This window comes from Bison bison, unplaced genomic scaffold (genome assembly GCF_000754665.1).
Source record: "Bison bison bison isolate TAMUID 2011002044 unplaced genomic scaffold, Bison_UMD1.0 scf7180017864500, whole genome shotgun sequence".
Taxonomy (NCBI): Eukaryota; Metazoa; Chordata; class Mammalia; order Artiodactyla; family Bovidae; genus Bison; species Bison bison.
This window is the reverse complement of record NW_011495059.1, coordinates 6,213,166-6,237,786: the sequence shown is the minus strand read 5'-3', so window position 1 is coordinate 6,237,786 and position 24,621 is coordinate 6,213,166. Positions and strand designations below refer to the sequence as shown.

At 41.1% G+C, this 24,621-nt stretch overlaps 1 protein-coding gene across 1 annotated transcript in view; it reads left to right on the top strand.

Annotated features, from left to right (window-relative positions):
- CTNNBL1 (catenin, beta like 1) overlaps positions 1-24,621 on the top strand; it is a 176,387-nt gene that overhangs the window by 28,660 nt on the left and 123,106 nt on the right. The window contains exons 2-4 of the mRNA XM_010829177.1: positions 6,422-6,610; positions 10,705-10,811; positions 21,464-21,603. Coding sequence (XP_010827479.1) covers positions 6,422-6,610; positions 10,705-10,811; positions 21,464-21,603 — 436 coding nt within the window. The remainder of the gene's footprint in view (positions 1-6,421; positions 6,611-10,704; positions 10,812-21,463; positions 21,604-24,621) is intronic.

Below are 24,621 nucleotides of genomic sequence, written 5' to 3'. Positions count from 1 at the left end.
AGTGGGAGGGGGGTTCAGGATGGGGAACACGTGTACACCCGTGGCGGATTCATGTTGATGTATGGCAAAACCAATATAATATTGTAAAGTAATTAGCCTCCAATTAAAATAAATAAATTTAAATTAAAAAAAAATGGGATCCTTATTTTAAAAACTGATAATGGTCAATACCCTTTCCAACCTTGAATTTTGGGATCCTTATTTTAAAAATTGATAATGGTCAATACCCTTTCCAACCTTGAATTTCTTTGATTTTGAGTCAGGTGTGTCCAAGAGAGACACATGTATTGTCTTCTGCGGGCTAAACGGTGATTAGCACTTTAGAAAGACTGGCCTTTATCTGTATACATACATCTATACACAAATGTCTGTGTGAAAGCGGTTGTTGTTCCTAGTTTGTAGATTGAAAAAACACAAACCTGGAATGAGTAAGTTACTTTCCAGGGCTGCTAAGTAAAGGGACCAGGATCTGAATTTAGGAAAATCTGACTCCAAAATTCCTTCTCCAAACAGGATATCACCACTGCACACAGGTTAGGAATGACTGATTAGTATGGCAAAGGAGGAAACGAACTATATTGGGAATTAGAAGCCTTATGTTATTACCTACCACAGACAAGGTGCTTAAACACACTGAGCTCAGATGTCCCTATTTCTATAAAAAGCGGGAGAAACTAGATTATCTCTTTCAGCTCAGATTTCTGAGTCTTTCTTACTGTTTGATATTTAGGAAACGGCCCTTTGTGCCCCCACTTGGAAGGCCCATATTCTGAAGATATGTGACCTGCTTGGTGCTAGGTGAAGAATTCCTGGTTTATTATAAAGTTAACAGATTTCCTTTTGAGTTTTCCATTTCCTTAATAAAATTGAACATATTTTTTCTGCCATTAACAACAAAGTACATTTTGTGAAAATTACTCCATTTCTTAGCCAGGTAACTCGGAATATTGAGCTACATTTAGATGTTCCCCCCACAAATGCGCATCTACATTATATCCTAGTACAAATGTGCTCTTCACATTAATAATTGCACTGTGTGTTTTCATAATTTATCATAATGATACCATTATTGCTTATTATAGAAGTCCCCTTTCTCCCCCCCCCATCCCCAAGTCTAATTGAGGTCGAGACAGACCATAAATGCGATAATATAGATTGCATGCTCAGAGGAAATGGAGTTGGTTTCATAGTGGAGTTTTAATTTAGGATTCGTTCTGGTGAGGTAGCCTCTTCCTATGGTACATTACTTTGAGCCCAATATAACTGCATTTTCCCACAGCCCCTCATTATAGCTACAGCTTCTCATTGCTTTTTAATTAAAAAGAGAGAGAGAGACAGAGAAAGAGAGAGGGGGAAAAATGAAACCTAAAGCTTTAGGTTGGATATTGTCTGGGTATGCAGGGAGTATTCTAAGCAGATTGCTTATTTAATTTTTTTAATGCTTTCAAAGCTTTCATGAAGATGTCTTGATTTTTATTTCTAGTCAGATGGGTATATATATTTCTCATCCATCATACACAAACACACAAGGCTTTTAAGATTTTTGGAAAGTTAAAAATATATATTTATATATGCATATATATATATATACACATATATGTAATATGTATTCTTGGAGCTTCCTATTGGCTTTGAGCATGTGGGAACCCTTTGTGTAGCCTAGAAAGGATACCAGCTGTATCCTGTAGTTGGCTGGTGGCAAACGCTTAGTGAGCATTTATTCCACTCACCACCTATTGGGAGTAAGCAGGGAATTATAGAAGACTGTAAAAATCCTCAAAGGCTGATGTTCTAGTACATCGGAAGTTAGAAGTTAATCATTTTTTTTGCTGTGGGCAGCAGCAGCCGAGAAATGACTTTATTAAGAACAGTTTCTTTTGTCATTCCTTCATCTTGAGGGATTCCAAACACCTTTCAGATACCCAAATTAATCTCCAAAGGTGACTGGTAAGAATGGCTTGATCTTCTTGGGACTGGTTGTGTGAGACACAAGGAGACCTCAGGCCTGAGCTGCTGACCTCTCTCTGACAGGCTGTGAGTGCTCTGTTTCCCTTCTGGATCCAGAGCCCGTTGGCTCTTCCGTAGTGAAATCAGTTTGACAGCTCCTCGGTTCTTCTCTGCCTGCATATTCTTGCTTTGTTTTATGCAACTGAGCACTCCCTCAGTGGTGAATATGGGTAAATATAATCTAGAAGTTTATTTCTGGGTCAGGGTGTTGTTAGCTTCATAGGTTTTAATGGGTGATCTTTCATATTTCATAAATATGAGTGTCTATTTCATTGTCAGAAACCCAATTTTATTTTGACATTATCAGGGAACAGGAACCCCTCAGATGAAAATTCCTTAGACCTGGGATGTCAATAAGGTAGCCACTAGCTGCATATGTCTGTTGGGCACTGAAATGGGGCCAGGTCTGTTTGAGCTGCATCACGAGTGTCAAATACATCCACCAAATTCCAAAGACTTAGTACTTACAAAAAAAAGTGAAATACATCATGAGTAATTTTTTATGTTCATTGCATGTTGAAATGATAATATTTTAGATATATTGGATTAGATAAAATATATTAAAATTAATTTTGTGTATTTCTTTTTACTTTTTAAAATTTGGCAGCTAAAAAATTTTAAATTACGTCTTTGGCTTACAGTGTATTTTGACTGACTGCTGTGGCCTAGACTTTTAAGTCCCTTGAGAGCAAAGCAGTGTTTGTCTTATTTTCACATGTGTTGCTAGTCCCCAGCACAGTGCCTTACATGGAGTTGGCGTTTATTATATATTTGTTAAAGAAATGAATTTTTAACCTTTATTACTTAGAGTGGTCAGATTTCAGAAATGAATAGAAATTTCTCTATTTAGAGGGTTATCAGTATCTGAAAAAGAGAGAATTGAGAGTTGAGAAGAGAAATGAAGGACAGAAGTTCTTAAAATTTTGCCTTGGGAGAGAAAAGTGCTGAAATAAAACATATCCAGGCCTTTGAACAACTTATCCATCTGTTGGAGAGTGGGATGGGAAGCTGGTATGTTGGTGAAGGAGCCATGTTGAACTATCCCGGTGGGTTTTCCTGTGTCTGTTCTGTCATAGAGTTGTCCTCCATGAGAGGAGGTAAAGCTGAATACCCTGTGTGAACAGGAAGGAAATTGGAGACGCAGTGGGTAAACCTAAAGGTTGCCCTCTCAGGAATGTGCTTAAAACTCTTCATGAAGATTAGCAAAGCTATTCTTGTCTCTAAAATCCATTCTCACAGTCTATCCCAGGTCCCCATTTAGACATTACCCTAATGGAAGCCTGGGACCGGTACTAGGCCAGGCTGATGACTCGAGGATCCTTCAAGCTTTGGAGTTCTTTAATAAGTTATTTGTTGAATGAATGGCCTAGCAAATACTATTTTAACTTGGCCGAGGTCTTGTATGACTTAGGTTCATGGGTATTTGTTCTCGCCTGAAAGTCCCTCAAATCTGTCTCAATTAGGGTTCTGGAATCATGGAAATTGGCAAACTAGCCAGAGATCAGTTTCAACTTTTAGAAGGCGCCAGGTTGTTGTTACAAGAGTTTATTAAAGGATCTCAGGCATCCTGTCTCCCTGCTTATAAAATGGAACTGTTAATTACTTCTCGTCCCCAGAGATGGGGTGAAGATGAAAAGGAGCGCTTTAAGCTCTGCAGAAGGAAAGTGCTATTTCACTGGAAATTATTATTATCAGTGGTAAAAATGAAACTCCTCCCTGACCTCTGAAACGTTTGTTTCACAGAAGTGGATTAGAAGATGTGTTCAAAAGAGCCATTGCCAGTATTCTTTTTTTTGCATTTTTTAACTGTGGCTGGATTTAGCTTTCCCCTTTAACTGTGGTCCACTGCCTTTGCTCTCTGCTCTGAGATAAACAATCCAGAAATCTCTCCGTGGAGAACTATGGAGTTCATGCTTTGACTTGGCTGCTGCAATAGGCTCACGCTAATCAGAACCACAGCAGGGCTTATTTTATGAGCCTGAAAGAATTAGTGCTCCCAGGAGGGCTGAAGTTCCTTACCTGCTGGGGAGCTGCAGATTTCCAGTTTAGAGCCTGCCCTCCTTTCAGAGCTAACTACCTCCTTCTCCTTCTCACATGAAAACCACCACCTCCTTTTCCTTGTGCTCTGTGGTTACTGCCATGTTGATTTCCTTTTTCTTCTCGTTTTTAAAATGTCGACAGGTAATAATGGCAGCAATTTTGGTAATTTTTATATTTATGGAAATAGAGTGTGATCATATGAAATTATAATCTATCCCAGGGAGACTCAGGAGCAGAGCGAAAAATAGCAGGTGGTATCCCACAAACCAAATTGTCTAATGTGAGTTTTCTAAGCTGTGTCGTATGCTGAGACTTACTGAAGCACCTGGTATGTGGGCCCAGCAGGGTACTTGAGTATAGAGGGGAATGACTTTGCACCACTGGGGTGGAGGAGTTCAGTAACAGTGTGGCTTATAAGTCACAAGAGGACATGTGTAACATGTAGAAGAGAAATTTGTCTGTTATCACCAAACAACTTAGCAGGATGGCAGTGAATGCAGTGTTTTCCTCACTTTGCTAATAACATACCACATTGCACCCAGCACACTTTTGGTGTGTGCAGTTAGTATCACAGATAAAGAAAAGCTCATTGAAGAGTCTAACACTCTTAAGTGTTTTGTGTTGGGGAAGACACAATCATTTGATGAATTAACTCACAGAAATAATTTTATATGCTTCCCAGGTGGCTCAGTGGTAAAGAATCCACCTGCTAAGCAGGAGACGTGGGTTCGATCCCTGGGTTGGGAAGATCTCCGGGAGAAGGAAATGGCAACCCGGTCCAGTATTCTTGCCTGGGAAGTCCCCTGGACAGAGGAGCCTGGCAGGCTACAGTCCATGGGGTCTCAAGAGAGTCTTACATGACTTAGAAACTAAACAATAAAAATAATTTTAATTTGTCTAGTACTGTTATATGAATAATTTAGAATTCTTTCACTAATGTTTGCAGCCATTTGGTACAAACTTCCAGTTATGAGATAAATAAGTTCTGGGAATCTAATGTATAACAGAGTGATTATAGTTAATAATACTGTATTAGTACTTGAAAGTTACTAAGATCTTAAATGTCCTTGCCATCGGGGGTGGGGGGAAAATGTAATTATGTGAGGTGATACAGTTGTTAACTCACCTTATTGTGGTATTATTCACAATATGTGTGTGAATCACATCATGTTGTCATGTGTACACTTTGTACACTTTAAACTTGCACAGTGATTAAGTTTTTAATGTCAGTTTATATTAACTGACATAATGTCAGTTATATCTCAATAAAGCTGAAAAAAATGGTTCAGATACACAAACATTTTTTTTTTTAACTACACAGGGAGAAAAGGGTTGTAATCTCCATTTTCAGATGAGAAAACTAAAGCTTAGAGACATTAAATGAGGTGCCTGAAGTTGTACAGTAGCACTTGGAGCTGAATGGAGGCATCGGGCTGTTGGGTGTCTACTGCAGGGCTGTAGAGTGCTGAGGAGAAAGATTACCCTCAGTTCTGAAGCCCATTTCCGAAGTGCCCTGTTTTATTCCAACTGAATGTCAAGCAGTTGTAAAAACTGCTGTTTTGTGACCGTGGGTAATCATTGACCTTTGGCCTTACTATACTTGCCTGTAAAGTAGGAATTTAAAGTGTTGTGGACCCTTGGAAGTTATATATGTAGTATTCTTTGTTTGAGCTGCTTGTGAGTGACTATAGTCTATCTCAGACCTGAATTAAAACCATATGCTAAGGGATTGATGTTGGCGACTGAATCCTAACTATTAAATAGAGCTTAATTAGCTCAAAGTGACTTTGTTCCCTGTGGTTTCTGTATAAACGAGAACTTTTGTGAAGGGCTAACCTTTGTGTCTTGAAAAAATTCTGTAACAAATAAAAGCCAACTATCTTGTAGGTCGGAGAAGGCAATGGCACCCCACTCCAGTACTCTTGCCTGGAAAATCCCATGGACGGAGGAGCCTGGTGGGCTGCAGTCCATGGGGTCGCTAAGAGTCAGACATGACTGAGTGACTTCACTTTCATTTTTCACTTTCATGCATTGGAGAAGGAAATGGCAACCTACTCCAGTGTTCTTGCCTGGAGAATCCCAAGGACGGGGAAGCCTGGTGGGCTTCCGTCTATGGGGTTACACAGAGTCGAACATGACTGAAGCGACTTAGCAGCAGCAGCATCTTGTAGGTGACTGTAACCCTGTATGTATAGAATCACTAAGGGCCTGAAAAATAATGACTTAGAGCTTTACTTCATTTTGTGGTAGAAATTGTGTGCTATGGTGCTTTTCGGTTGTGGAATTTTTGAACACTTTTGGAATATTTGGTGTGTACTCCCTTCTACATATTTTCCAGCTCTAAAATCCTGTGTTTCTTTTTTGTCTTTCTTAGCCCAACAGGGGCACAAAACGTCCCCGGGATGACGAAGAGGAAGAGCTGAAGATGCGTCGGAGACAAGCTGGTACTCGAGAGCGTGGCCGCTATCGGGAGGAGGAGATGACTGTGGTGGAAGAAGCAGATGATGACAAAAAACGGCTGCTTCAAATTATCGACAGAGAGGGTGAGGAGGAAGAGGAAGAGGTAAGGTGGCAGAGATGGGCTGGGGGCTGAGATGCTCAGCCTTGATGCAGTGTCTGTAGAGCATGATTTGGGATTAAATGCTTAGTTTCTCTGAGCTTCCCAGCTTAATCTGTAAAATGGGGTTAAGAATATTTGTTTCACAGTGTTGGTATGAAGGTTAAGTGGAGTTTGGAAGGCATTTTGCAAAGTGTGAAGAACATTACAGATAGAGTTTTTAAATTATTCTGGATTATATATTGTAACTGAGGCCCAAGCACTGAACTGTGGGGCTGTTGGTATGGACTGAGGAGGATCACGGTGGTTTCCTAGCCCATACTGAGGGCACATAGATGGCACTCATTTTTAAGCACAGTCAATAGTCTTTGAAAGAGGAATAGAATTTTATCAAACGAGTGGAAGAAGGGCCTTTCAGGCAGTTAAAACAGCCTTACCAAAGCAACAAAGTTGAAGAAATTACAGGAGGAGGTAAGGGATTGGGTGTTTATATGTGATTGAAAAAATGCTGTTTAGGGAAAGAGCTGGCCAAGCCTTTCTATCTGCTGTTCCTCAGGTGGCCTCCGGGCCTTTGCACTCACTGCTGCCTCTGAACCTTCTCCCTTCTGTGCCCTCTTGAGAGTAATCATTCTCTTACTCTCTTACCACTTTATTTTACATACTGTCTTCCTATTTGTTATTTTACTCATTTGTTGTCCTCTCCCCAATCTCCTCTGAAAATGGGGACGGGCTGGGTTTTGTTCACAGCTGTATCTCTAGCATTCCAAGCAATGCCTAGCTCTTGGTGTAAGCCCTTAACCAATATTTATTGAATGAATAAATGAATGAAGCTGAAAAGAATAGAGGTAAAATATTAGCGATTAAAAATCAAATGACCTTGCCTTTGTGTCTTTTGAAATCTTGAAGTGTTAACTTGTATATTATTTCACCCTGGCATTTTGTTCAATATGAATTATGGAAATAGATTCTTAAGAGCCAGCTGTTTTTTGGTTCCCTGAAAGACATGATGCTAAGTTTGGATTTTAAAAAATGAAGCTGGAGTGTGAATCTGAGAAGGAAAAAAAAAATTGATTCATATTCTGAAAAAGGTCCTTACTGTGTTATGACAGTAGCCCTCTCCTCATTAGGATTTCTACCAGTGCTAATTTGGGGGTCTGCCCCTAAAAGGTGGTGACACTTTGGAAATCTGTGGTGGGAGACAGTCCTGAATCTCCTCTCTGAGGACAGCAGTCCTGCCAGCCTTAGACAAACAGTGTGTGTAGCACATTTTCCCTCTCGCCCTCCCTCCTCACTAGCTTCTGCTCAATCTGTTAGCCCTGCAGCAGCAGTTAATTGGCAGGTATAATTCCCGTGTCGGGCACTGCTGGTACTGGGGGATTAGGCTAGTAGCTGTCATGGGTAAATGGTTTCTAGCCTGGGAGACAGAAATGCAGTGTGGGACCAGCCCTTCCGGGAAGGGACAGGGAAAGAGAGATCGCTTTGTAAAAATGACACATGGAGGGCTACAAGTCCAGGAGTTATTTTCTCTCTGCCACCAAAGTCCCATCTGATGAAAAACAAGTGATGTTTGCCCCTGTAAAGTCACGTGAACTTGTAAAATATGATTGTCCTTTTTGTGCTACATCACCAGCATTCATCTTTCTGAAATCTCCCTCTGGTTTCTGACATTGAGCTATTGGAGATACTGCTGTGGCCGATGACTAAGACTGATAATTCAGTTTTCCCCCAGTGTTGGAGACAGATTAAAGGAGGGAAGGCCAAACCCTGGAGAGGCTAAGACTTTGGGAATCCTGTGAGAGCTGTATTATTAACACTAATAAAGTTTTCTTCTACAGGGTGGGCAGGATGTTAGCTAAGGGAAAGAAGAGCCGTGGGTATTGAAGTTGCTTAAAAGTGATTTAACCCTTTCCTAGAAATTTAAATTATTTTTTAGTTAAATCCCAGTGATAAGTTGGGTACATTAACACTCATGCTAAGTGTTACAATAAGGGCCTCCCAGGTCTCTCACTGATAAAGAATTCACCTGCAAAGCAGGTGACACAGGTTTGATCCCTGGGTCAAGAAGATCCCCTGGAGATGGAAATGGCAACCCACTCCAGTATTCTTGCCTGGGAAATACCAGGGATAGAGGAACCTGGCGGGCTACAGTCCATGGGGTCACAAAAGAGTCAGACATGACTTAGCGACTAACCAAGCTACAACGAGTTACAATAATAGCTTACATTAGTATAGTGTCATGTAGTTTATGAAACAGATTTATGTGCTTCATGTCTTTAGGTCATCTCTATGACCTTGAAAGATAAAGGTGATAGTTTTCCCCTCTCTGCTTACCTTCCTTCCTTCCTTCAGCAGATCTTCACTGGATGCCTCCTGTATGCCAGGCCCTGTCCTGGGTGCTGGAGAGTCAACAGTGAACAAGTGGACACGGGCCACCAACGGGGATTGGGGGTTGGGGAGATTACTGGGCCAGATCCTGCCAGACCATCCTTATATAGGTCATGTGAACAATATGGAATTTTATTCAAAATGCAAGTGGATGGACTCACATATGAGGTAGAATCAATGAGACTTGGTGAGGGTTTGAAGATAATACATTCAGCAAAGTGACATTGCTACGTGAGTAGTAAGTAGTGAAGCTACAGCTCTGAGTCCTGACTGGGCCAGAGCACTGACTTCAGTTTTTACCAAGTCAGGGAACTTCTCTGTAAAGCCATAGACACTGGGAAGCAGGTTGTGGGTGGTTCCAACAGAGTCCCTCTGGGTCCAGGAGTCATTGATTAAAAATCTAAGGAATGTGTCATGCACAAATGAATGTTACAGGTATCTCCCATTTAAAACTCAATATGTCAGAATTTAAATTTAATAAAATAATAGCTAACATTTTTGGGAACTTAAAAGAATTATGAGATGATTCAGTGCTTTCCAAAAGGATCTATTTCTGGTTCTCTTATTGGCATTCGGTGTGAGTTATGGTCAGTGACTATCAAGCTGTGAAGCTAGGAGTTGGGAGAGTGTTGGAGAGGCAGAGTGAACTGCAGCAGATTAAACTGGGAAATAAACTGAAGAAAAAGCATTTCTGAAATTTTAGTGTAGATTTTTTTTTTTGGAGGAAATGATTCTGTTTTCAAAAACTCATTTTATTTACCTTTGTAGGTATTATTCCAGTATATGAGAAGTGAGAAAACTATGTGGCCTGCTGGGGTGTTTTTTATGCTTACTCTGAGCGAGATTACTAAATTCTTGTTGCTGTATCAGGATTCCAGGTCCCTGTTTGATTCCCTTCTCAGCAGCTAGGATGGGCTAGATACAGTAATGTATAAGAAATGTAATGTAATGTATAAGAAACACAAAGCAGTGACTGTTGCTGCTTAATAACCATTCTTATCTTGTGTGTGTGTGTGTGTGTGTGTGTGTGTGTGTGTGTGTGCTTAGTCACTCAATCATGACTGACTCTTTGTGACACAGTGAACTATAGCCCATCAGGCTCCTCTTTCCATGGGGATTCTCCAGGCAAGAATACTGGAGGGGGTTGCCATTTCCTCCTCCAGGGGATCTTCCCAACCCAGGGATTGAACCCAGGTCTCCCACGTTGCGGGCGGGCATACAAAAATAGGCTCTAAGTTGAATTTGACATGTGGACCACAATTTCCTGACCCCTGGTGTGGGGAGAAGATTGAGGGCCACTGTCACTGACTCAGGGTTTGACCTTGAACAAGTTCTTTTAAAACTCTGAAGGTTATCTTATCTGTATGAAAGAAGAGAAGGACGAGATAAATATTATATAATATTCATTTACTACTGTTGCTTACTCCAATGCCATACAGTATACTCAAGTATTTGTTGAATGAGTGAATCTTTAACACCTTAAGCTGAACTTCCTGGGCTAAATGTGAGACACACAGGGTAATGATACTAAGTAGCACATGATGTAGACTCTTAACCCTCATTCTAATAGGGGGTGGAGGGGAGTATGTGTGTATTGTACACTTAATCCAGAAAGGTGAGTGGCAGAGTGGCATAGTAAAAGCCATGGGAAGGAAGTAGTGATTAGTGAATAAGAAACAATCCCTTTGGACTGAATTGTTGTCTCTTTACACCAGGAAGAACCATTGGATGAAAGCTCAGTGAAGAAAATGATCCTGACATTTGAGAAAAGATCATACAAAAACCAAGAGTTGCGGATCAAGTTTCCAGACAACCCAGAGAAGTAAGGCTCGTTTTGCTGTTTTTTGCCTCTTCTCCTCTGAGATGCTTTGTTGCTGGTTTTTGTTTTGCTCTTTGTGTGTTTTGTCTGCTTTGGTTTCTGTGCTTTGGGTCGGGAGTCCCAGGATGACTCACATGTTTGGGAAATCACTAGAAGTTCTCTCGGGACTCAGAATCAGTGGTACTCGGGTACACAGTAGGATCAGCAAGGGGAAAAGACACATCAGGCAGTTTGGAGACATTCACAAACAGGCTTCCTGTGTTTTCTCCCGCCCCCTGGGAGGGGTCAGCAGACAGGCTCCTTCTTCCAGCAATGCAATACCTCATCGCGTGTGCCCTGTTTCTATTAGGGAAGCCCATTTGAGACTGAGACCAGGATATTTATTGAAGACAGACCATGGCATTCTCTGCCAGCAACAACTACTAAAATTGCAGACTCACAGACGGAAAGCAGATGTTCAGTGCCCCAGATGGGTAAAGCAAACCTTATCTCTTAGGAACTGTTTCAAAAGCCAGGTTCCCAGATGCCACCCTAGGATCTGTTTACTCTTTTTTGCATTTCTCTTCCAGGCCCCTAGAAAACTAACCATGGCTGCCACTAGCGATAGCTTTACTACCGAGAAAATGTCAAAGGCTTTGGGGTTAGACAGATATGGGTGTGACTCCCACATGACCTTCAGCAAGTCAGGTCTTCTTTCTTAGCCCCAGGTGTCTCATCTGTATAAAGAAATAGTACCTCCTTCACAGGGTTGTTGTGAGAAATAAATGAGAATAATGGCAAGGGTTTAGCTCAGTGTCCGGTATGTAGTAAGTGCTCATGAACTGATGGTTATCTGATTGCTCCTCAGTGCACTAGGAAGTGCTGTTATGAAGACTCTGATAGCTTTCAACCGGTTTTGAATCCTAAGTAGATTTTCGTATTTATACAGATTTTAATGTCCTAAATCTCTCTTTCTCTCCCTTCCTCCCTTCCAGGACATACACTTTTAATGAATCTTAATATTGTCCCTAGGCAATGAGGAGTTGAATAGTACAGTCTTTGCACTCAAGTTTAAAGGTTACTAGAGGACAAAGAACTCTGCTCAATGTTATGTGGCAGCCTGAATGGGAGGAGAGATTGGGGAGAATGGATTCATGTATATGTATGGCTGAGTCCCTTTGCTGTCCCCTTGAATCTGTTACAGCATTGTTAATTGGCTATCAGTTCAGTTCAGTTCAGTCGCTCATTCGTGTCCGACTCTGCAACCCCATGAATCGCAGCACGCCAGGCCTCCCTGTCCATCACCAACTCCCAGAGTTCACCCAAACTCATGTGCATCGAGTCAGTGATGCCATCCAGCCATCTCATCCTCTGTTGTCCCCTTCTCCTCCTGCCCCAGTCCCTCCCAGCATCAGAGTCTTTTCCAATGAGTCAGCTCTTCGCATAAGGTGGCCAAAGGATTGGAGTTTCAGCCTCAGCATCAGTCCTTCCAATGAACGAACACCCAGGACTGGTCTCCTTTAGGATGAACTGGTTGGATCTCCTTGCAGTCCAAGGGACTCTCAAGAGTCTTCTCCAACACCACAGTTCAAAAGCATCAATTCTTTGGCACTCAGCTTTCTTCACAGTTCAACTCTCATATCCATACATGACCACAGGAAAAACCATAGCCTTGACTAGACAGACCTTTGTTGGCAAAGTAATATCTCTGCTTTTGAATATGCTATCTAGGTTGGTCATAACTTTCCTTCCAAGGAGTGTCTTTTAATTTCATGGCTGCAATCACCATCTGCAATGATTTTGGAGCCCAGAAAAATAAAGTCTGACACTGTTTCCACTGTTTCCCTATCTATTTCCCATGAAGTGATGGGACCAGATGCCATGATCTTCGTTTTCTGAATGTTGAGCTTTAAGCCAACTTTTTCACTCTCCACTTTCACATTCATCAAGAGGTTTTTTAGTTCCTCTTCACTTTCTGCCATAAGGGTGGTGTCATCTGCATATCTGAGGTTATTGATATTTCTCCCGGCAATCTTGATTCCAGCTTGTGCTTCTTCCAGCCCAGCGTTTCTCATGATGTACTCTGCTGCTGCTGCTGCTGCTAAGTCACTTCAGTTTTGTCCGACTCTGTGTGACCCCACAGACAGCAGCCTACCAGGCTCCTCCGTCCATGGGATTTTCCAGGCAAGAGTACTGGAGTGGGGTGCCATCACCTTCTCTGCATATAAGTTAAATAAGCAGGGTGACAATATACAGCCTTGACGTACTCCTTTTCCTATTTGGAACCAGTCTGTTGTTTCATGTCCAGTTCTAACTGTTGCTTCCTGACCTGCATACAGGTTTTTCAAGAGGCAGGTCAGGTGGTCTGGTATTCCATTCCAATATAAAATAAACGGTTTAAAAACAAATGGACAAACAAAATTACTAGGGAGACTGACTGTAAATACATGGTAGAACAAAGTATACTTTAAAAGAAATACAAGAGGAAGAAGCAGTGAATAGTTGGAGCTTATTGAGAGCTTCACAGCAGAAGTGGTATTTGAGCTGATTTTGATTTTAGTTAGGTCGAAAAGAACAGGGAAAGGCACGCCAGGCAGCGTGACCAGCAGGAACAGAGGCACAGGGGTATCAGAGGGCCTTCTATCCTCACGTCAACCTGGAAAGGCTGGTGTCCACTGCATTCTGTCTGTATGGTAGATGAGGAGGTGGAGAGAGGAGAACCTGGCTACTGGACCTCAGGCCACAGCCCCCTTTGATGGTAGGAGTGGCTGGATCAGAGCTCGGCTTTCCCAGCGCCAGAGTCCCGTCAGGTTTTGCACTGACCTCCACCGAATGACATGGGCTTCCCTGATGGCTCCGTGGTAAAAAATCCACCTGCCAATGCAGAAGATGCAAGAGATGCAGATTCGATCCCTGGATTGGGAAGATCCCCTGGAGGAGGAATGGCAACCCACTCCAGTATTCTTGCCTGGAAAAATCCATGGACAACAGGCTACAGTCTCTAAGGTCACAAAGAGTCGGATACGACTGAGCAGCTGAGCACCACCACCACTACCATACAGCAGTAATTGTACTTGTCATTCCGCATGTGTGTGTGTTTGGTTATATAAGTAATACGCAAATAGACTGTCGTCATAAAAAATACCAACAGTGCATAAGTAGAATGAAAAATGTGAAAAATGGAAGCTTTCTTTCCCTGCACTGACCCCCTTTCCATTCCCCTACTTAGAGATAGCACCTGTGAACACTTCTGTGAGTATCCTTTTTCATTATTTTCTGTACACTGATTTACATATATATATATAGCTATGCAAAATTTTTTTCCCACCTAAATCATACTGTACTTATCTTGCACCTTTACTTTTTGGTCATGAAACAGAGTATCTTTCAATGTTACTATATGCATATTTACCTTATGCTTTGTGGCTGTTTGCATAGTATTTTGTAGTTTGGAGATAACCATGATTTATTTGTTACGTTTTTCTAGATGGACATTTGGTTATTTTTTTAGTCTCCCTTTTTTATTGAAGCATAGTTGATTTACAATGTTATTTGTAATACTGATTTTATGAGTAATACTGTAGCGAACCTGTATGTACATTTGTCTTGGTATCCATGTGTTTCTCTAGGATACATATCTAAATACTGAATTCCCAGATTGAAAGCATGAACATTTTAAACTTTGATGCGTGCATGGGTGCTCAGTCGTGTCTAACTCTTTGTGACGCCATGGACTGTAGCCCGCCAGGCTCTCTCCATGGGATTCTCCAGGCAAGAAGACCGGAGACATTTCCTCCTCCAGGGGTTCTTCCCAACCTGGGGATCACACCCGCATCTCCTGCATTTCCAGCACGGCAGGCAAATTCGTTACCACTGAGCCACCTGGGTGATAGCTACTGCCAAATTCTCCACTGTCTCCTTTAGTTCTTCCATCAGCAGGTCTCTTTCCCTGCATTCTTGCCCATAATGAATTTGATCTGCCTTAACATCTGTGCCATTTGTTTTATTGTTGTTTCTTTACTCAGTGGTTTTTCTGCATTCAACTCTGTGCTCCTTTTCGGTGGACTGTGTGTTGCTTGTCTCTGTAGTACCTAGCACAGTGCCTGCCATACTGTAGGTACAGAGTACGCGTGAGAGGTCTTACGTAGTTGACGTCATATTTACTATATCCCCATTTCTTGGAACTTCAGGCTACATTATGAGGCAGCTATGCCATAGATGGATGACACTGGAAATTTAAGAAACTCAGTTTACTTATTGAAATGCCAGTATTGCCTTTGCCCATTTGGTGGGTATACTTTTAAGCAGTGGGTTTCTGCAGCTTTTGTTCACCATCTACGTCGTAGGTACTACATGAATTCATTGTTACAATTCATGAAGTGGTTTTAAGGAAATGTTATTTTATTTAAAAATATCAACAGTGTTTGTCATTCAGACAATATATATACTATTTTAGTTTTTAAATCTGAACATTTGCAAATTGAAATCATGCATAAAGAACATTTTTTTTTAATGTCCAAAAGCAGTCAGGAAACTACATTGTGTTTTAACCTTGAGTTCTTGAATTCTTACTGGTGCAGGGTCTTTTATAATTCTCTAGACCAGCGAGGTGCAATTAAGATGAAAATTGCTAGAGCATATTTGAATGAAACTTTCCGGTTGAGATCAGAAACATTCAAATTTATTTTCCCATATATGCAATTGTCATTTTGATTGCATACCAAAAAATGCCTCTCTTCATTTGGCTGCGTTTCAGATTCAATTGACAATTCTCCTTATGCAGCCTCTGCTCTGCACTGTGTGATCTTTCTCCCAAACAGCACATAGAGTGGAGTGTGCTATTTCCCCAGTAAGTCCTTTAGTAGTTTTTCTCTTCATTTTTGCAGGGGCAGAATTATTTAGTTCAGTGGCCCTCAAATTTTTTAATCTCAGGCATCTTTTGTACACATAAATTGTTGAGTACCCCAAAGTGCTTATCTTAGAAGATTCTAGAATATTCAAGCACACATATCATTCGCCATTAGAGCAGTGGTAGCATCACACGTTGTATAGTCCTCTGAAAAACTCCACTGTATACTCCCGAGAGAAAGAGAGTAAAAGAAGCAAATAATGTTTTGGAGTTAGTCTAAAAATAGTTTTGATGTTATAGACCCCTGAAAGGATCCCCAGTCACCACCTACGCTGACCCTTCAATCTCAGGACCATGCTTTTAAGCAAGTGAAGAAAGCACCATGTTCTCTGTGCACTTATAGCTGGTTTTGTGATTGCAGGAGCATGTACTGGTTTCTGGTGCTTTTATAGTGTTTTTGAACACTGCTGGTCACTTGCTAAAATTCACTTTTGTGGTTGAAGGAGGGCATCCTGCTGATACGAAGCAAATGTACATGAGCAGGCTAGCAGAATATTCTCCGTCATACCAGATGGAATCAGTGACCCCATCTCAGCCTGGGGTACTGTTTTAATATGTTGCTCTATTGCTTTCCCATTGACCTCTAACTTGATCCTCTCCCCCAGCTGTGAGTCATCTGTTGCTGAAGGTATGCCTAATCCCTAGACAGCCATCTGCAAACAGTGTAGCGTGTGCTTAAAAATGAGTCAGCTTGTACTTCTGTCAGCAAAAAGAGAATTTTCTTTGTTATAGCATAGCAAACTTGATGGAATCTAGATTCATTGATTGCCTGCTATCTACCAACAATTGTTAGGAACTTCTTTTTATCTCTTTTAATCCTCACTTTAATTCAGAGAGAAAGATGAAGGAAGTTGAGTTTTAGAAGTAGGTTAGTTAATATTCTCTGTCTCCCTTGACAAGGTTGGAGTCTGGTGCTCTGTGTTCCAGGGGCAGTTTTCTTGGGCAGTGCTGGATATTCTTGCTACTAATTGGATGCAATAGATTATTTATATTTGTGCTAGGGTAGTTCAGTGAGGACAGAACTGGGATTGTTGTCTGTTATATGGACACCTAGTATGTGCCCATAAATACTTAGTAACAAACTGCTAATGGTTACACAGGCTGGATGTGACCTAGGTCAATCTCATTCCCAAGTCCAGGCATTTCTCACCATATCACGCTACTCTTGTAACATGGGACCCCAGTGGTATTTTTATGCTATATCCCTGCTCACAGTTGACTTCTGCTGGTTTTATTTTGTTTTGATAATTTTCTGAGTTTCTAAACTTAAAGATACTTGGTTAGGATTGCATATGTGAAAGAGGAATTTCAAAGTTGGAAGGGACTGGAAAGTACAAGTCTATTTCTCCCTTCTAATTATTGATTTTTTAAAATATCACCCTTTATTAATTACCCCCAGTGACAAGGGTATAACTTTCCAAAGAAACCTATTTCATCATTTGACAGCTCTGACTCTTTAGATTTCAACTCAGAATGAAAAAGAATTTCAACAGATCCTCATGGAAGAGGGTAGTTAGATTCCTTATGATTTCAGTTGCTTCCCCAAGTTATTTAGTTTCCATAACTCCACTCCAGTATTCTGGCCTGGAGAATTCCATGGACTGTGTGTAGTCCCTGGGGTCGCAAAGAGTTGGACATGACTGAGCGACTTTCACTTTCACTTTCATCCCTCACAAAGTAGATTCCCATAACAGATGTCACAAACTTTTAGGCCGTATAGTCAGCATTTCTCTTATCTTATTGTCTTCTTTTAAGCAGCCTAAAACCATGGTAGCATTTGAGGCAGCAATTTTCCACTTCTCCCTTTGACAGGCACCTTTGGAATTTCTGCAGTGGACAGGGGGTGTGTCCAGTGCTAGGTGTCCAGAGAGGACTGAGAAGCAGTCTGTGTCCTGGCAGAGCTGTCTCATGGTCTGATTTGTATTGTGGTTACTGTTGACTTAAAATCATCAAGTCCTTTCCACACATGTCTACTTACTATCGACAGAGGAGCCTGGTAGACTACAATCCATGGGATTGCAAAGAGTCGGACACGACTGAGTGACTTTCACTTTTTTCCACTTATTATACTGTCTTTCCTGATCCATGTATTCTTGCCTTTCTGGTTCAGTGCATTATTCTCCATGTGGATCCTAGGTAATTTTCCTCCTGTTAGATTTGGCCTGTCATCATTGCCTGTCAGGAACTTTGAATTGATTCTGTCAGCTGCTGTGTTCACTATAAGCTTTGTGTTATATGACATTTGTTAAGTTTGCCTTTTATGTATCTTCACCTGAGTCGTGGGTCAAAAAATAACAGTAAAATACTTAAACAGACTTAAGGATGGAGCCCTGAAGGGTACCACCAGAAGCCTCTCTCCAGGCTGACATTCATTCATTGATTATCACTCAAGTCCCCTGATCGCTTCCTTGTATCCAGCATGATTTGTTTATTACTAGTTGCTGCCCAGTCTCCCTTGCTAATTCTTCCTGGTGAGCTGTAAAAATCTTTTGTCAAGTTAGTCCCAAGAAATCAGATTTTTTTTTTTTGTAATTACCCACATAAGGCAAAGAAGCCTTAGAGGTTTGCTGAGCCCATTAGATTCAAAGATTATATAGATCTGCTGCCCCATAGAATATTTGAATTCTGCACCAGCTCTTCCAAGTCATGATTCTGATTTGGCTTCCACACTTGAAGTGATGGGGAGCTAGTGATTTAAAAGGTAATCTGTTTGTAAGCACTGTGGAAGGAGACTTTTTTAGAAAAAGTGGTATCGGGGGACCTTGACAAAAATAATTTTAAAATTTACTTGGAATAATAAACAATTGAGAACAGACAGGGAGCATTTAAAAAGAAGGCTAGTATGGGAGTGTTTTGCAGTAACAGACATAAAATATACTGTAACACTATGGAAAGTGTGGTCCTGGCTCAGGAATTTGCAGACAAATCAATGAAATGGAGTGAAAGCCCATAAACAGATTAGAGTATGCATTAAAATTTAGTGTACGATAGAGGTGGCATTTCTTCAAATCTGTGGATAAAAGATAGATTATGGTACTGGGGCAATGGGCCAGACATTTGCAGAAATAAAGTTAGATCTTTGTCCTATATTATACTCTGAAATAAATCTTAGTTTTATTACTCTTAAACATTTAAAAATGTATAAACATAAAAGCACACCATAAAATATATCTGATCTTAGCATAGAGAAAACCTTGCTCAGAATACATGTAAAATAGAATTCGTGAGGCAAAAATTTCCCTAATTAAAAACCTTTGTATCAAAAAGCACAATGTACAAAGTAAAGGGCAAATATTTTTCTCTGTTTTTTTTTTTTTTTGCAATGTGTGACAGAGATTAATTTCTTTAATATATAGAGTACTTATAAATCAATAAATAAGATGAACACCCTGATAGAAAAATGGGCAAAGAAGAAATACAGATAGCTAGTAAACAGCAATTTAATTTTAACCATTGTGATATCAGAAATGCAAAATTTTAAAAAGCTGCATTTCCCATCTCAAATTGGAGATTTTAAATAGATAATACTTGTTTTGAACAGGATGAGGGGAAATAAACTTACACACTGTTGGTACCTTTCTGGCAGGATATATCAAAACCTGTTAAGTTATGCATACTCTTTGACTTGGTACTTTTCCTTCCTGGGAGTTATCTTAACACAAAAATATGAACACATGTATCTTAATATCATTTGTTGTCACTGAAATGCTGTGTTGAGAAGGATTCTGAAGTCTTGTCTGGGCTCCGCAGGGGCAATGCTGTGCTCAGTGTGGAATTTTGCCCTGGGAGAAGAAGGACTGGGAGGTGTGCTGGACACTGACTTTTCCTGTTGTGGAATGTTTAACGATAAGAGAAATTGTTCAGCCTCTGCTGACAACAATAAGCAAAAATCGTGCTTAGAACTATATACTATGTAGGCTACTTTTGGGTAGGGGGAAGGCCAAAAGTTGAGAACAATGACTTAAACTTACCAGAGTATTATCAGTGGTTATTTCTGGCTAATAAGGTTATAGATGATTTCTGTTTACTTTTCTTTATTTTTGTCACTTTTAAGATCTCTGTTTACTTTTTGAGGGCTTATCTTTCCCCAGTTTTTTACGAAAAGTAATGTTTTATCATCAGAAAACATATATATATATATATATATATATAAATGTTATGGTTAAAAATAGTAATGGAGAGAAACAGTGGTAAGATATTGTATAAAATATGGACGTGTTTTTAAAAATGGTAGTCTCTAGATTTTGTTCTTGCACGATCTCCCAAGTTCTGCAGAGACAGTGTTTGCCCAGCTCCTCGGTATCTATTGTTGATGAGTCAATGACTTCAAGAATCCCTACTTGTGTTCCTTTTCTTTAGCAGGCATCTGTGGATATGTAGGGAGAAGGCAATGGCACCCCACTCCAGTACTCCTGCCTGGAAAATCCCATGGATGGAGGAGCCTGGTGGGCTGCCGTCTATGGGGTCACACAGAGTCGGACACGACTGAAGTGACTTAGCAGCAGCAGCAGCAGTGGATATGTAGAGACAAAAGATCTAATTTCTGCTTTATTTGGTGTGTTGTATTTATTTTTTATTAAACTCTTTATTTTGTATTGGAGTATAGCTGATTAACAATGTTGTGATGGTTTCAGGTGAACAGCAAAGAGACTCAGCCATACATATACATGTATCCATTCTTATAATTCCTGTTTTTAAGAAGCTTACATCCTAGAAGGGAAGGTAGACATATTATAAATAATAATTGTAGTAATGGAAATGAGAGCACACATATTGTGCTTTTTGCATGGCAAACACTTTTAAAGTGCTTTATGTGTGTGTGTTCATTAACTTTTTACAGTAGCCTGTGAGATAGGTAACTTTATTATTCTATTTATTATACAGATGAAGAAACTGAGGCATAGAGAGGCTAAGTAAGTGGGTAAGTGAGGTTCAGAGCCAGGCCGTCTGGCTCCAGTCTGTTTAACCACTGATTCCTCAGTCAGGTATTGTTCAGTTGCTCTACATGGATCCCGCATTGTGTTCTCAGAACAAACTTTCCTGTCCTGCTCATCAAAAGCTTAGTGGGCATTTCTTCAATGTCAGACACTTGGGAAGGGCATGCAGGGGTGAATGCAAAGCAGTTCTTTCTTAGTGCCGGGGTGTAGGTTGGCTGAAAGGTTCAGGTGTGGAAATGTGAGTGAAGTATTATGCTACTTAAGGTATGGGGTTATAGAATGCCAGACTTTACCTGCTTTACTTTGGGATGTTCCTCTTCAACAGCTCATTGGAAAGGGGGTGGGGAGGGGAAGGTATTTCTGGATGGTAGCAGAATCTGTATTTTCCTTTGGGTAAGGGGATAATTGGCCCTTGATCTGAAGTGACAGGAAAGAGAAGTCCTTTTTGGATTAGCAAGATGCCTACCTTCAGGGCAACAAAGTGAATTGCCATTCCAAGGAGTAATGGTAACTAATCCACAGAACTGGTGGGCAGATAGATCACTGAATGCGGCAGAATGCTTTCAGAGCCTCTCAAAGGGAACTTGTGACTGCAAGGGTAAGGGGAACCCTGTAACGAGGTCTGAATCCAGAATTGATTTTTGTAATGAGGAAATCGATTTCCCAGGGAAGTTGTGTGACACTGTGATGTTTGGATGAGCATTCTTCTTGGTTGGTCTGTTGAAGATGCTTTGACAGATTGTCTCTGTCTGGATTATGTTGCTGTCTGTTCCTCACCACTGATTGCACCCCTTCCCCTGCAGTGACACTGTCTTGTTTTCCCTTCCTAGGTTTATGGAATCCGAGCTGGACCTCAATGACATCATTCAGGAGATGCACGTGGTGGCCACCATGCCAGACCTGTACCACCTTCTGGTAGAGCTGAATGCTGTTCAGTCTCTTCTCGGGCTGCTTGGACATGATAACACAGATATCCTTTCAGATCTGTCCTCAATGCGAAGGCGGACGGATGTGGTGGGGGAGTGCTGTTTACTCTCTTCTCCTGTTTGTCTCTGCTGATGTCTGCTGTCACGTCTGGTGTTCTATTTCCATTCTAATTATCTCCCTTCTTGAAACACACGGTGCTTTTTACTCATTCGGAAGTCTGGTTTTTAATCTATTAACAAATCTTGGGCAACCCTTAATTGTCCTATTTGCTCTTATTAGTATTAGAATTCATCGTGATGTATCTGTTCTTATATTAACAGCATTAATTTTTTAGGATCTTGATTTGGGGGCCCATTATATAGGCAAGACCAGGCAGGATTTGCATCTGTTGATCTAGACATCATTTTGTTAACAGATGGCCCAGTGGAGCCGAGCCTAGAGGAGACCATGAACCTTTCTTTAGCTTCACATTTATTGTCCAGGAAGACAGGGATTTTTATCTACTTTGTCTACTGCTATAGTCCCAATTCCTTTACAGAGGACTGAGTGCACATGACATTTAATGTTTGTTAACTGGTCATTAGACATAAATAGGCAATCTAGGTTTGACTCCCAGCTTTATTTCTAGTATGAAATTTGGTGCCCTCCCCCCACCTCTGGCCCTTAGTATTCTCATCTGCAAAAGTAGATGAGTTATGTCACTGGGACATAACCAGACTTGGGTGCCTTAAGGTCTAACAGTCTTAAGGGCATAGAACATTAAATCATTGAAGGATCTAAAAATTGTGAATTTAGTTTCTCAGCTTGATTTCAAGACTTAAATGCTATAGACTGTTCTGTGGGTATGATACTGTGTATATTCATAGATGGCATTTAAAAATATATGTGTGTGTATGTGCGTGTGTGCGTGCGTGCGCTCACTCAGTCGTGTCTGAATCTTTGTGTCTCCCTGGGCTGTAGCTCACCAGGCTCCTCTGTGTTGTTGTTCAGTTGCTCAGTCTGTCTGACTCTTTGAGACCCCATGAACTGAGGCGCTCCAGGCTTCCCTATCCTTATTGTTGCTCTGAGTTTGCTCAAACTCACATCCTATCCTGTGTGTGTATGTGTGTGTGTGTGTGTGTATAAACATTTGCCTTTCAGTGTTGTTGAGAGGATTAAGGGAGTTCATATGCTGCTGCTGCTGCTAAGTCCCCCATAGACAGCAGCCCACCAGCCTGGTAGGCTGCGGTCCATGGGGTCGCTAAGAGTCGGACACGACTGAGCAACTTCACTTTCACTTTTCACTTTCATGCATTGGAGAAGGAAATGGCGACCCACTCCAGTGTTTTTGCCTGGAGAATCCCAGGGAAAGGGGAGCCTGGTGGGCTGCAGTCTATGGGGTCGAACAGAGTTGGACATGACTGAAGTGACTTAGCAGTAGCAGCAGCATCATATGTAAGGAGAAGGCAATGGCAACCCACTCCAGTACTCTTGCCTGGAAAATCCGAGGAGCCTGGTAGGCTGCAGTCCATGGGGTCACTAAGAGTCGGACACGACTGAGCAACTTCACAGTAGGTATTTAGTAAATAATGCTTTTAACTGAAGCTGAATCATGACTTCCAAAACCTTTCTACACTTTGTTATCAGATTCAAAACCGCTTTAGTGGAAAAGGTGTTTGATGTGCCTGTGGTCGTGGTCATGGTCATTAAAACAAATTCTCTTCAGTAGTTGTTCTGTTTGAATCCAGATTTCCGAAGGTAAGAGACATGTAGTTCGTCTGCTTGAGTGATATTCATGGGAGATCTGCTGCTGCTTCATGTTATTTTCATCTTTCTGGTAATCTCTCTCCTGAGAGCATGTCTGACTAGGTTCTTTCCTGCCTGATAATTCTCATAGAAATAAATCAGTGAATAATTTTAACTCAGGCTTCTTGAAGGGTGATCTTAAGCCGTTTCTGATACTTCATGTAATGTTAGACAGTCTGGAGAATCTCTCTGTCAGTATCCGGATTGATGAGAATATTCCCCAGGATTCACTGGGTGGTTCTGGGTGGTACGAGAACCCCAGTCAGTTAGCTTATTTTGAGTGAGCTCAATATGGGTCTCGTGAATTCATTTGAGAAGCATGGCTCTGAGTGCTTATCAGGCTCTGTGCTCAACCCCCAGGAACCGCAGGCTGTAGTGATGCTCAAGCAGCATCCGTCAGTAAACATAGTGGATGTCTAGCATAAGTCCTATTTAGGATACTGGACTTCAGGATACCTATTTAAGGTAACTGGCCCTCCCAGAGTTAGCAACCAAGAGTTCTAATTGTGACTTCACATTTCAGCTTAGCTATAGAAGGGTAGATTTTCAGAATCCAAACGGACTTTAGAGATGACTTCATCCGGAGCCGTATTTGTTTAGTTAGTAGTATGTCTGAGGTCCAGATGTTGAACCACTGGCTGTTGCGGTGGGGGGTTTCCAGTCCAGTGTCCTTCTCTAGCACACCCTGAGTCTTTCCCTGTAGGACTCACTGCACCCCTGACAGAGTTGCAGTGTCACCCATTACCTTGTGTGTCGATACAGCCATCACCTCTTTTGTTTCTGGAAACAGAACTCTGATTTCTTTTTTCTGTTCCTGCCAACTCAAAATAATAGTGGCAGCTTTCTGAAGATACTGACATTTTGCTGATTCACCAGCCTGGTTCCTGCTGGGGAGAAGACTGACGCAAGAAGTGTGCTCGACATGGCATACTTGGGAAAGGCAAGGGCACAGATGTTCCAAGTTGTTAAGTTCTGGTCTTTAAAAAGGAAAAAAAAACAAGTCCCCCTGTAATAACTTTGACAGGCTGCCATTTCCCTCCTGTTTTCTCCAAGCTAAACTGTTTTTTCCCCTCTTGCTGCTAATCTTCACCCTGCTGCCCTAATTATATTTTTTTAATCTGATTTTTTAATTACGCCTTACATCAAATTTAAAGTGCACTTGAAATTTTAAAAATTACCTAATTTTAATCAGATGCAGCAACTAGGGTAAATGTCATCTTCCTCCTAGTACCATTTTTCTTGGGCGTGGTTTCAGGGAAGAGTCAGCCCTCTTGAC